Genomic DNA, 14,622 nt, shown 5'->3' on the forward strand with positions numbered 1-14,622 from the left:
GAATAGTATAGCATATAGAATAGTATAGCCTATAGAATAGTATAGCCTATATAATAGTATAGCCTATATAATAGTATAGCCTATAGAATAGTATAGCCTATAGAATAGTATAGCCTATATAATAGTATAGCCTATAGAATAGTATAGCATATAGAATAGTATAGCCTATAGAATAGTATAGCCTATAGAATAGTATAGCCTATATAATAGTATAGCCTATATAATAGTATAGCCTATAGAATAGTATAGCCTATATAATAGTATAGCCTATATAATAGTATAGCATATAGAATAGTATAGCTTATAGAATAGTATAGCCTATAGAATAGTATAGTATAGTCTGGACCTTCTCTTTCTAAAATTATCCGCCGCCATTCTTGCAACCCCTATTACCAGTCTGTTCAACCCTCGTAAAACGGACTACTCTATCGATCCTCGAATTCGGCGATGTCATTTACAAAATAGCCTCCAACACTCTACTCAGCAAACTGGATGCAGTCTATCACATATACCACCCACCACTGCAACATGTATGCTCTCGTCGCCAGACCCACTGGCTCCAGGTCATCTATAAGTCAATGCTAGGTAAAGCTCTGCCTTATCTCAGCTCACTGGTCACGATAACAACACCCACCCGTAGCACGAACTCCAGCAGGTATATCTCACTGGTCATCCCCAAAGCCAACACTTCCTTTGGCCGCCTTTCCTTCCAGTTCTCTGCCGCCAATGACTGGAACGAATTGCAAAAACCGCTGAAGTTGGAGACTTACATCTCCCTCGCTAACTTTAAACATCAACTATCTGAGCAGCTAACCGATCGCTGCAGCTGTACACAGCCCATCTGTAAATAGCCCATCCAATCTACCTACCTCATCCCCATTTGTTTTTTATAGATTTTTTGCTCTTTTGCACACCAGTATTTCTACTTGCACATCATCATCTGCACATCTATCACTCCAGTGTTAATTTGCTAAATTGTAATTGCTTTGCTACTATGGCCTATTTATTGCCTTACCTCCTCACGCCATTTGCACACACTGTATAGTATAGCCAATAGAATAGTATAGCCTATATAATAGCCTACAGCATAGCCTATAGTAAAGTATAGCCTATAGAATATAGAATAGCCTATAGTATAGTATATCCTACAGTATAGTATAGCCTATAGAATAGCCCATAGTATAGTACATCCTACAGTATAGAATAGCCTATAGTATAGTAAAGCCTATAGTAATGTATAGCCTATAGTTTAGCATAACCTATAGTAATGTACAGCCTATAGTATAGCATAGCCTATAATATAGCCTATAGAATAGAATAGCTTACAGAATAGCCTATAGTATAGCCTTCATAATAGTATAGTCTATACTGTAGTATAGCCTACAGAATAGCCTATATAATAGTATTGTCTATAGCCTATAGTAGGGTATAGCCTATAGTATAGTATAGCCAATAGTATAGTATAGCCTATAGAATAGTATATCTTATAGTATAGAATAGCCCACAGAATAGACTATAGTATAGCCTATATAATAGTATAGCCTATATAATAGTATAGCCTATATAATAGTATAGCCTATAGAATAGTATATCTTATAGTATAGAATAGCCCACAGAATAGACTATAGTATAGCCTATAGAATAGTATAGCCTATAGTATAGTATAGCGTATGGAAAAGTATAGCCTATAGTATAGTATAGCCTATAGTATAGTATAGTCTATAGTATAGAATAGCCTATAGTATAATATAGCCTATAGTATAGTATAGCCTATAGTATAGTATAGTCTATAGTATAGCCTATAGTATAATATAGCCTATAGTATAGTATAGTCTATAGTATAGAATAGCCTATAGTATAGCCTATAGCATAAAATAGTCTATAGAATAGTCTGTAGTATAGAATAGTCTATAGTACAGTATAGCCTATAGTATAGTATAGTCTATAGTATAGTATAGCCTATAGTATAGTATAGTCTATAGTATAGAATAGTCTATAGTATAGCCTATAGCATAAAATAGTCTATAGTATAGAATAGTCTGTAGTATAGAATAGTCTACAGTATAGTATAGCCTATAGTATAGTATAGTCTATAGTATAGCCTATAGTATAGAATAGTCTGTAGTATAGAATAGTCTACAGTATAGTATAGCCTATAGTATAGAATAGTCTATAGTATAGCCTATAGTATAGTATAATATAGCCTATAGTATAGTATAGTCTATAGTATAGAATAGTCTACAGTATAGTATAGTCTATAGTATAGAATAGTCTATAGTATAGTATAGCCTATAGTATAGTATAGTCTATAGTATAGAATAGTCTACAGTATAGTATAGTCTATAGTATAGAATAGTCTGTAGTATAGAATAGTCTATAGTATAGCCTATAGTATAGTATAATATAGCCTATAGTATAGTATAGTCTAGGCTCTTACAGGACATGCGCAACATAGCCCTATAGTGTAATTTCAGTATGTATTGTTTTGCAATTATGTCCAAAACTTAGATGGAGAATTTGTGATACGTTACTGTCAGCTAAATATAATATACTCTGAATTACTGTACATGTGGTCTCTAGTCTTGAATATCCCAAAAATAAAAGTGTCCTTATCACCCATCTCCCATAATGGTTTTGGTAGATATTCAGACCTATACTGAACTACGCAGGTATGTTTTTTTAACACAAGCTGAAAACAAACGTTATTGGGGTTAAAATCAAATGTTATTGGTGGGGTTAATATTATTTAACAGATGTTATGGCAGGTGTTGTATAACTCTTCTGTTTCTAACTCCAACAGTGCAGTAATACCTAACAATACAATACAATACATACAAATCCCCCCAAAAATGTCATTAAGAAAATATCTGAACGAATAGAGTTTTTGTACCATTCTCAGGCTTGGCGTGGTTGTCATCTCTGATACAGGCAGGAGTCAAAGACCCCTTCATGTCACAGCTGCACTCCACACATGGGTTCTCATTGTGCGGAGACACCTACACACACGCAAGGCACACACACACACACACACACACATGCTCGCACACGCATGCACACACACGCACGCACGCACGCACACACACACACACACACACACACACACACACACACACACACACACACACACACACACACACACACACACACACACACACACACACACACACACACACACACAGAAGGAAACAAATACACAACTGACCATTCACATTCCACACAAGGCACACACTGCAATTACAAGTTTAATAAATCACCATTGATCCATCCAAGCAAAGGCCATCACATCCAAATAGCTGCATTCTACAGTAATTCTAGTCTTTCACTGAGCCACATAACCCAGACTAGGTAGTGTGTGTAATCAGGCACACACAACGATTTTATTAGCCAATCAAAAGACAATGGGCATGTACAAAACAGTGCATAGAAATGCCACTTAGGAAGACCACAGGGTCCTCAGGAAACAGGGACCATACTGATGGATTGGATTACGGGGACCATAGAGACACAAAGAGGGCATCCAATTACAGGGTCAGTGAGGGGACAGTACCTTGTTGGGTCTGTAGAAGCCATCTGCGCAGGCCTCACAGTTGACACCGGCCGTGTTCTGGGTACAGCTGATACAAACGCCCCCGCCATGAAAGTCACCATGTGAGTTCATGCTCATCTTGCGGTTGGCCACCGTCTGGTTAAAGTAGCAGTCGTTGGCCTTGTCGTGGCAGTTACATTCTAGTGGAGGAGGATCATACACAGGTCAGATAACTTCTAATGCACCTCAATGGGAGAGTAGTTGAAGGGTCGTTTATTATTGAGAATATATGCCAACTTTTCAGTTTTTATTTTATTCTGTACTCGGAGTAAACACAGTATGTGCTATTTCGTCAAGGTGCTGAAACAACTGAGAGATGATGATTTAAAATACCACATTTTCATAAAAAACTTGGAAAACCCCTTGGCAAAATCTGCTTAATAGCTATTGATATTAAACTAAATTAGGTAACATCACCATAGGGATAGGAAACAAAAACTCTGTCTTGTGTGTCAATGAATGGGTGAGACATGCGAGTGGATTTCATTGAAAGCGTTAAGAAGTTATTTAATCTGATCTGGAACACTTTAACCTGTTAGAGCTCTAGGGGCGCTATTTCATTTTTGGATAAAAAACGTTCCCGTTTTAAGCGCGATATTTTGTCACGAAAAGATGCTCGACTATGCATATTCTTGACAGTTTTGGAAAGAAAACACTCTGAAGTTTCAGAATCTGCAAATATTTTGTCTGTAAGTGCCCCAGAACTCATTCTACAGGCGAAACCAAGATGATGCATCACCCAGGAATTAGCAGAATTTCTGAAGCTCTGTTTTCCATTCTCTCCTTATATGGCTGTGATTGCGCAACGAATGAGCCTACACTTTCTGTCGTTCGCCCAAGGTCTTAGCAGCATTGTGACGTATTTGTAGGCATATCATTGGAAGATTGACCATAAGAGACTACATTTTCCAAGTGTCCGCCTGGTGTCCTGCGTCGAATTCGGTGCGCAATTGCCAGCTGCTTCTACTTTACCATTTGATTCAGGGGAGAAAGCATGTGTCCAAGAACGATGTATCAATGAAGAGATATGTGAAAAACACCTTGATGATTGATTCTAAACAACGTTTGCCATGTTTTCAGTCGATATTATGGAGTTAATTTGGAAAAAAGTTCGCGTTTTGAGGACTGAATTTTCGGATTTTTTTTGGTAGCCAAATGTGATGTATAAAACGGAGCTATTTCTAATACACAAGGAATCTTTTTGGAAAAACTGAGCATCTGCTATCTAACTGAGAGTATCCTCATTGAAAACATCAGAAGTTCTTCAAAGGTAAATTATTTTATTTGAAGGCTTTTATGTTTTTGTTAATGTTGCGTGCTGGATGCTAACGCTAATGCTAACGCTAAATGCTAACGCGAAATGATAACACTAGCTAGCTACTTTTACACAAATGATTGTTTTCCTATGGTTGAGAAGCATATTTTGAAAATCTGAGATGACAGTGTTGTTTACAAAAGGCTAAGCTTGAGAGATGGCATATTTATTTCATTTCATTTGCGATTTTCATAAATAGTTAACGTTGTGTTATGCTAATGAGCTTGCTGATAGATTTACACAATCCTGGATACAGGGTTTTTTTCATAGCTAAACGTGATGCAGAAAACGGAGCGATTTGTCCTAAACAAATAATCTTTCAGGAAAAACTGAACATTTGCTATCTGAGAGTCTCCTCATTGAAAACATCTGAAGTTCTTCAAAGGTAAATGATTTTATTTGAATGCTTTTCTGTTTTTTTGTGTAAATGTTGCCAGCTGAATGCTAATGCTAAATGCTACGTTAGCCATCAATACTGTTACACAAATGCTTGTTTTGCAATGGTTGAGAAGCATATTTTGAAAATCTGAGATGACAGTGTTGTTAACAAAAGGCTAAGCTTGAGAGCTAGCATATTTATTTCATTTCATTTGCGATTTTCATGAATAGTTAACGTTGCGTTATGGTAATGAGCTTGAGTCTGTATTCACGATCCCGGATCCGGGATGGGGAGATCAGAAAGGTTAAATAAAGTCTAAATCCAGCACGTCATTTTCATGTCTTTGTTTACTGAATGACAACTGGCAAACGTTGACAGTATGATATTTTATTTAGGCCCATAAAGACCAAGTTCCGCTTACTCTCGCAGGTGTTGCCATCGGAGAGGGTTCCCGGTTGCCACGGTTCCTGGTGGTAGCCAGGGCAACACTCATTACAGCTCTCCCCACAGGTATTGTGCTCACATACACACTGCAACTTCTGAGAGGACGAAAGAGAGAGAGGAATGGATGAAGAGGAAGCCTCAAGAACCAACTGATTCATTGCTTATGCTCTAGTTCTATTGTCAACTGGGACACACACACACACACACACACACACCCACACACACACACACACACACACACACACACACACACACACACACACACACACACACAACCACACAGACACACACACACACACACACACACACAACCACACACACAAACACACTCACATTCACACACACAACCACACAGACAAATGGTTTCCTCATTTTTGCTTGTCAGACAAACAACTGGTCCCATATGAGGTGTGAAGTAACACTTGTGTGTTGTATGCACGTCCTGTCACGATGTGTGTGTGTTTACCGCTGTGTGAAACGTGAATGTATTTCTAAGTGGCGAGAGTTGAAGGGTCACAGGACTTTTCGGCTACACATAATACTACAACTGTAACGGTCGTCGTATGAAGGAGAGGACCAAAGCGCAGCGTGGTCAGTGTTGATCTTGATTTTATATACGAATAGTGAACACTGAAACAAAAACAATAAAACAACAAACGAACAGTCCTGAACGATGAAATAAAACACAGAACAGAAAATAAACACCCACGAAACACAAGTGGGAAAAGGCTACCTAAGTATGATTTTCAATCAGAGACAACTAACGACACCTGCCTCTGATTGAGAACCATACCAGGCCAAACGCAAAAACACAACATAGAAAACAGAACATAGACAACCCACACAAATCACGCCCTGACCATACTAAAACAATGACATAAATAAAAGAACTAAGGTCAGAACGTGACAGTACCCCCCTCAAAGGTGCGGACTCCGGCCTCAAAACCTAAACCTATAGGGGAGGGTCTGGGTGGGCATCTGTCCGCGGTGGTGGCTCTGGCGCGGGACGTGGACCCCACTCCACCATAATCCTTCTCCGCCTCTCTACCCGCCTCCGTGGCCTCTCTAACGCGGCAACCCTCGCCGCCGACCCCGGACTGGGGACCCAAGCCACGGGTCCTGAATGGATGGGAGACTCCGGCAGCTCCTGGCTGACTGACGGCTCTGGCAGCTCCTGGCTGACTGACGGCTCTGGCAGCTCCTGGCTGACTGACGGCTCTGGAGGCTCCTGGCTGACTGACGGCTCTGGAGGCTCCTGGCTGACTGACGGCTCTAGCAGCTCCTGGCTGACGGGCGGCTCTGGCAGCTCAGGACAGACGGGCAACTCTGGCAGCTCAGGACAGACGGGAGACTATGGCAGCTCAGGACAGACGGGAGCACCTGTAGGGAGGATACGGAGAGACAGCCTGGTGCGGGGGGCTGCCACCGGAGGGCTGGTGCGTGGAGGAATAAAAGACCCGTGGAGGAGTACGGAATAGGAGTGCGTGGAGGAGTACGGAATAGACCGGAACGTGAAGGCGCACTGGAGTTCTCGAGCACCGAGCCTGCCCAACCCTACCTACCCAACCCTACCTACCTATGCTCCCCGTAGCCAGGCCAGTGTGGCGAGGTGGAATAGCCTGCACTGGGCTGTGCTGGCGAACTGGGGACACCATGCGTAGGGCTGGTGCCATGTACCCGAGGAGACGCACTGGAGACCAGATGCGCTGAGCCGGCTTCATGGCACCTGGCTCGATGCCCACTCTATGTACCGCACCGGGCTATGCCGCGCATCGGGGACACCCAACTCACACCCTGACCATACTATAACAAAGACATAAATAAAAGAACTAAGGTCAGAACGTGACAACAACGTGAACTTGTCATGTCTCCACGCCCTCTAAGTGTAAACACTGTCAACAGAATTGTAATGTTTTTGAAAGCTAAAATGTACAGACATTTTCCTTATATTTTTTAGACTTGTTTTATTTCGTTTGTACTTGAAATTGTAGTAACAGCCTGTTACATTCTGAAATTGTCGCCGTAGCTTAAAAACATCAACTGTGCATAAATCTCAGGTCGAGGAAAGAAGCAACTCCCCAGGGTATTATCAATGTGGCAATTTTCTTTTACCTCATATAGGCATAATGACTTCCAAGACATTGATAAAATGAAGCCTGGTTTGTTCTTTAACGTAACTTTAATACGCTAGTATAAGCCTAAGCACTCCTATCTATACTGAACAAAAATATAAACGCAACATGCAACAATTTCTAATATTTTACGCAGTTACAGTTCATATGAGGAAATCAGTCAATGTAAATACATTCATTAGGGCCTAATCTAGGGATTTCACATGACTGGGAATACAGACATGCATTTATTGGTCAGACACCTGGGCCTCACATTGGGCCTCAGGAGCTCGTCACGGTATTTTTGTGCATTCAAATTGCCATCGATAAAAAGCATTTGTGTTCGTTGTCGTTGCTTATGCCTGCCCATACCAATACCTCACCGCCATCATGGGGCACTCTGTTCACAAAGTTGACATCAGCAAACCACTCTCCCTCACGACAGCATACACATAGCCAAATTCTCAAAAATGACGTTGGAGGCGGCTTATTGTAGAGAAATTAACATACAATTTTCTGGCAACAGCTCTGGTGGACATTCCTGCAGTCAGCATGCCAAGCGCACACTCCCTCAAAACTTGAGACATCTGTGGCATTGTGTTGTGTGACAAAACTCCACATTTTAGAGTGGCCTTTTATTGTCCCCAGTACAAGGTCCACCTGTGTAATGATCATGGTGTTTAATCAGCTTCTTGATTTGCCACACTTGTCAGGTGGATGGATTATCTTGGCTCACTAACAGGGAAGTAAACAAATTTGTGCACAATATATGAGAGAAACATGCTTTTTGTGCATCTGAAAAATTGCTGGGATCTTTTATTTTTAAATACATTTATTTGACACTTTAGATGAACCATGTGTAGCTATGGTTCAGCTAAATGTCAACATTCAGCTAACAGCCACCACATTGATGTGAGGAGGATGAAGAAATTATGTTCTTTAGCTAGCTAGCTTGCTAGCTAAAGTTACCTAGCTGTGTAGCCTAGCTATATTACAATTAAGCAATCATCTATTTTTTATTTAACCTATATTTAACTCGGCAAGTAAGTAAGGCATATATGTAAGTGGTATATGGCCAATATATCATGGCTAAGGGCTGTTCTTTGGCACGACGCAACAAGGAGTGCCTGGATACCGCCCTTAGCCGTGCTATATTGGCCATATACCACAACCCCCTGAGGTGCCTTATTGCTATTATAAACTGGTTACCAACGTAATTAGAGCAGTAAAAATAAATGTTTTGTCATAGCCCTGGTATACGGTTTAATATACCACGGCTGTCAGCCAATCAGCATTCAGGGCTCGAACCACCCAGTTTATAATATGAATGACACTATCTTGTAATGTTACAATACTTTTATATTCGTATGGGAGGGGCCAATTATTGATATGCTAATGTTACTTGATCATGAAGCTTGTTGTTAGTTAGCTAGCTATGTGTATTGACAGCTAATTTAATGTGTACGGCAAGAAGATAAACCCTTTAATTGTCTGCAAATGCTTGTGAATTGTTGGATTATTTAAGTGTAATATGGCTTGGTTGCATTATTCAACAGTGTAACATGTTACAGAGCAAAAGTTGCTCAGATTGTTAAATAGTTTGTGCTTACTGGCTATTAGCTACTGTGATATTTATGGTCAAATTGAGCTGCGGACCAAGAATATTGTTTTGGCAACGCAAGGTGAGGTAAGAGGATGTAATGTGAATTGAAAAGTAGAAATATCTTTCGGCATTCCACTCCTCACACTCTCCTTCCATCTTTTGTAGTGGGAATAGGGCCTTAGTACTTACTTTCTCATCCTCGCGTTAACTTAACATTCGCCCTTAATGAGGAAGGCAACCAATTCAACTGAGCCAATGTTGGACCGTACCATTCCTCCAGGGACTATAGGGGCGAGGGTGCTGGGATTGCTCATTTCACTTTATAAAACAAATTAGTTTGGCAAATATATTTCTAATAAAGAAGTATTACTACCGTGCACTGCATACATTTGATATAAAAGTACTCTTTATATTAAGTGTGTACAGCAATTACAACAGATCAGCAATGAATCAATGTTGACCCCGATAAGAGGAGCTTAATTTAGTCAAAATGTGAAATGTTTTAACACACAGTATGTGAAAGGCAGTAAATCAGTTATACACCCTGCATTATGAAACAAAAGCTGAATGACAGCCACCGAGCCTGAATGGGCAAAACTGAATACGGCCTGGTGTTACCTTGGCAACGGGGTCCCAGGGACAGCTCTGGGCGTGTCCGTAACAGATGCACATCCCGCCCACTGAAATGTCTTTGATTGAATAGTAGTACTGCACAAGGAGACACAAACATACAATGCCAATCAAGTTAGAAAGACATGACTTCAACAGGAATACAAAGCCAATCAAGTTACAACATTCAATTCAGCCAGGAGAAATGACAAATGACGTATCAACTAATATTTCAGACGTTCAGCTGCAAATAAAACCAACCATAAATATGGCAATGCTCAAACCACGTATTTTGAATGAATGACCAATTTGGTTAAACACGCCGTTTAACTTAAACAGAAAACAGAACGGTCAGTGAGTGCTAGTGGCAGTGCTTTAACATGAAAGTGTATTAGTAGTACCCGTCTGGTGACGATGGGGTCCACCTCCTTGGGGTCGCGGTAGCTCAGGGTCATGAGGTCGGCGTTGAGCGTGCGGATTCTCTGCAGACGCAGGCGGATGTAGCGGGCTGAGGTGAAGTCCAGCAACTCTGAGGTCAGTTGGTCAGCACTGGGCCGCCCATTGATCAAAGACGTGTGGATCTGAACAGGGGATCGACAATGATGTCAAAGGACCATCATGACCAAATATAGATGAATACATATTACTGCCATTTCTTTCCTGATATAACGCACAGACTGACTTGTCAGGCAGCTGACATGGGTTAACATATCACAAGGCTAAACAATGTAAGAGAAGATTGATGATCTCACTGTGAGGTTTGGGGTGCATCTCAACACTCTGACGTGGCTTCATCTCTTTGTCTCCCTTCCTTGTTAAACTACTTAGATGCACCGTCAGGGGCTGTGGGTAACTATAGAGTATCCTCCTATTCATTTCGTCTCTGCCTCGGTTAGAGTGACACTAGCCCAGTAGGCTTTCATTGTCTGGAGGACACTCAAGTCATCCACCGGCTGGACTACAGGTGCCAGAGAATGCCACATGGAGCTCACACCCAATTCTCTACCCAATTCAATGAAAGTTCTGTAATGTTGCTCATTCTGAACAGGCCCCTGGTCTGTAAATAAAAGTCGTACCTAGTAAACAGTGGTTTCAAACGCCTGACCCGTGGGCCACCAAAGTGCAGCTCATGAGCCTGATATGGCTGGCGGGCAGGGAGTTTCAGACCACTGTGGTGAAGGTCAAATAAATCGATAGCTACCTCTCCATGCTCCAGGGGTACGAGCCGCGAGTAGTAAGATGTACAGATAACCTCGTCGTCTCGTTTGTAGGTGGGGGGTCCGAGGCGGGGGGTGATGTTGTAGCGGGTCAGACATTCTGTGTCGCTGATGGCGTAGTACTGCCAGGGTGTGTAATCCACACCGTCCATTGAACGCTCCAGCACCCAGTTACCAGGACGAGGAGAGTTGGCTGCCTTGATGATGACGTAGGCCACCTGGAAAATCTGTTGCCACACACAGACAGACACATTTTAATATTTAACTGAATCAACAATGAAACGTGAGTACAAAGGACACACACACACACACAAACACACAGTTATTCTCCCACCCGTAATATGCCTGAATCTCCATTTTGTTGTGCATGACTGAAATCTCAAGCTGTGCACCTTACATACATACAAGGCTTCATTTATAAGAGCACAAAGAAGTCTTTGACAGATAAGGCACAAAGAGAGCAGCAGGTAATAACCGTAATAACGGTGTCCTGAAACATTTAACCACTCTGGGGTTAAGGGCACCACAAACTCTCTGCAACCATCGTTCATGTGGAGTGGTCAAAATGTTAATTAGCAGTTTGATTGAATTGCAGTCTTAGAGCATCTAGGCTATAACCTTTCAGCATATGACCCCTTATGACCCCTCACACAGTCACATGATCTCTAATGGCTAGTTAGAGCAAAGATGGTGGATAAATGAAGATAGTTTACTCAGGCCGTTTACCATTGTCTGCTTAAGGGGGTGGCTCTCCTATAGTCACCAATGCGATAGAAGGTCTGCTTAATGTAGTTCATTGATTTCCATTGAAACAGAAAACATTAGGGAGTGGGATGTCTTGCTTCCTCTTCTGTCTCTGGTAAGAAATAAATAATTCTAAATAACAAATAGGCTTTATTTACAAATTAGTGAGAATGTCTCACCCCATGTTCAAGAACTGCCTTTTTCCCACTCACTCTAGGTTAAATGAAAATGAAATATCCAAAATATTGTTGCTTTTTAAACAAAGCGATTATTATTATTATTAATTCATTTAGAATTATATAAAAGCCCCTTAGATATTCATTTAGAATCCTCCAATCCTCTTAATGTAATTATTGGCAGAGTCACGTCATTGAAAAAAATATGTTTAGATATACCATAGGCCTACCATAGGCGAAATTAATATTGGTTACACTACAATTAGGGTGTGGAAATGTTATGCCACTTAGATATTAATTTAGAATCCTCCAATCCTCTTATGCTGTAGACTACTCCAGACCATCACGTTGTACAGCGCAATATTTTCCATTCCAGACTAACAGAAACCCTGAGGGTTTTATTTTTCCTTTTTTTGGAATAGAAACACCATAATATCACATTAATTAAGCCAAATATCTTAAAATCAACCCCATGTACTATGTTATTACAAAAAAGGTTTTAAATTCTCTAGTAATGCCAATACGGGAGACTATAAAATGCTTCTCAAAGTTGCCCTCTGGTGGTCCAACTAGCACTAACTTGCATTAACGTAAAAAAAAATGTCTGCCATAGAATGTGCCATAGAATGCTGCAGCAGCCCACAAGATGTGCTGCAGTATGAGGCAACTTTTAAAGGAGGAACCACTGTACCTACACTCTCACTCACTGTCTCCTCAACACTACACTATGGCCTGTACACAGTTACAGGCAGTGGAGGCTACTGAGGGGAGGACGGTTCATAATAATGTCTGGAAATCACATGGTTGCTTCCATTCCATATGCTCCATTCCAGCCATTATTATGAACCGTCCTCCCCTCAGCAGCCTCCACTGGTCACAGGCCACTGCTAGACCACTACTGCAATGGAAGAGCAATTTATTGCCTGAAGGGCCTTTCTCATTCTCTCTTTCCCAGTCTCTCTCACACCTCTCTATGACCGTCTCAGTGACACCAATAACAGTCTAGCCTGCCCCACACAAACAGAACCTGACATATCCGTTATCGGCTTCTCCTATTGGCTTGTCAACGCTGCGTCTCCCCAGGGAATAAGTGGAAACCAGACACCTGAGACAGGATGTTCACATCAGCGTGACGCCCCCGCCCCCCCCCCCGCCACACCACCACTCCTGCTCTGTTAAACCATCCCTTAAGGTTGTCAGCAGCTGTGTGAGGCTGTAAATCTACCTGCTGGCAAGTCGCCGCTGATTTACGGACGATTCATGACTTGTTCGACAGCGAGTGAATGCGAGCGACGTGCCTGTTCAATCGTTAGCAGGCCACATCGAGTCGTTCCAGTCGATCTAAATGTCAACCCCCCTCAGCTGGTTGACTTCCCTCAGTTACGTCTGATCCTTCAATTACAGTCAAGAATTATTCATCTGCATGGGCATCTGGTAGCTAGACAAGACCCTAAAACATCTTTGGCTAAATGCCTTAGTCAGTATGGGAATGTTTGTTTGTTTCCTTGTCTTTGAAAGACAAGATAGATGGATGGAACAGGAGAAAAAGTCAGGTTATCATTCCTGTTCCAGCTGCAGCTTTCTCTCTCTTGGGCTTCAATCTGTAGAATCCTTTTGTCAGGAAGCATCTTTATTCTCATCTAGGAAACTTGGTCATCTGAGATTTTCTTTGGTCTCTGTCCCAGTCTAATCCAATGGGCCTTTCCTGCTCTTTGTTTATAGGGGGCAAGAGTGGAACGCGAAAGTTATGTGTTCGTGCGTACGTGTGTGTGTCAGTGATCTCCCTCAAAGGAGCTTAGTGTTATCGTGGGGCGAACGGGGCGGACAAACTCTGTGACCGGGCTGGGTTAGTGATTGAAACGCTGCCTAATCTAGATCCATGTGGACTCCCAAACATTCCAGTCCTGCGTGGAGACAGATCTGAACGGTGGTGGACTAGCTGCCTCTGTGCCTCAACTTAACTAATAGCCAATTACTAGAGCACTCAGTTTAGAGGATACACCAGATATCACTTACTTCAAATGTATAATTATTTCAAGCCGCTACTATCTATGTCAGAAGCTCATTGGTATAGAATAGCAGAGCGTGCAGGCATTTGTAGAACTGACCTGAGTGCCATATTTCAGAAATGTTTTGGACGGGGCTAGATACCGTGATGGCTAGAATACAAAGTGTTCTTCATGACTAGACACTGAGGGCAAAGTTGTTCCCACTGTGTCTCTTAACCGTTCGTTACCAACTAAATCCTATTCCGCCCAGTAGGAGCCCAATCTGTGTGTAATGACATGTCTCGGCTAAGCTGCCTGGTCACAGTGACTGGCTGGCGGATTTGATGTGAGCTAGCCAGACCTGGCTGCCAGTAGCCAAGGGAAACAAGCCGTGGATTGTTTTTGCTGTGTCACCACAGTAATTAGCTGCCATTTTGGATCGGGGGGGGG

At 41.8% G+C, this 14,622-nt stretch overlaps 1 protein-coding gene across 3 annotated transcripts in view; it reads right to left on the bottom strand.

Moving 5' to 3' along the window:
• LOC110536548 (laminin subunit alpha-1) overlaps positions 1-14,622 on the bottom strand; it is a 79,985-nt gene that overhangs the window by 48,972 nt on the left and 16,391 nt on the right. For all 3 annotated transcript variants that reach the window (XM_036934849.2, XM_090189380.1, XM_036934850.2), the window contains exons 4-9: positions 11,249-11,491; positions 10,449-10,628; positions 10,057-10,146; positions 5,702-5,819; positions 3,548-3,726; positions 2,891-2,996 (exon numbers count right to left, since the gene is read on the bottom strand). In XM_036934849.2, coding sequence (XP_036790744.2) covers positions 2,891-2,996; positions 3,548-3,726; positions 5,702-5,819; positions 10,057-10,146; positions 10,449-10,628; positions 11,249-11,491 — 916 coding nt within the window. The remainder of the gene's footprint in view (positions 1-2,890; positions 2,997-3,547; positions 3,727-5,701; positions 5,820-10,056; positions 10,147-10,448; positions 10,629-11,248; positions 11,492-14,622) is intronic.

Source organism: Oncorhynchus mykiss, chromosome 11 (assembly GCF_057628025.1).
Source record: "Oncorhynchus mykiss isolate SJ-2025 chromosome 11, ASM5762802v1, whole genome shotgun sequence".
NCBI lineage: Eukaryota > Metazoa > Chordata > Actinopteri > Salmoniformes > Salmonidae > Oncorhynchus > Oncorhynchus mykiss.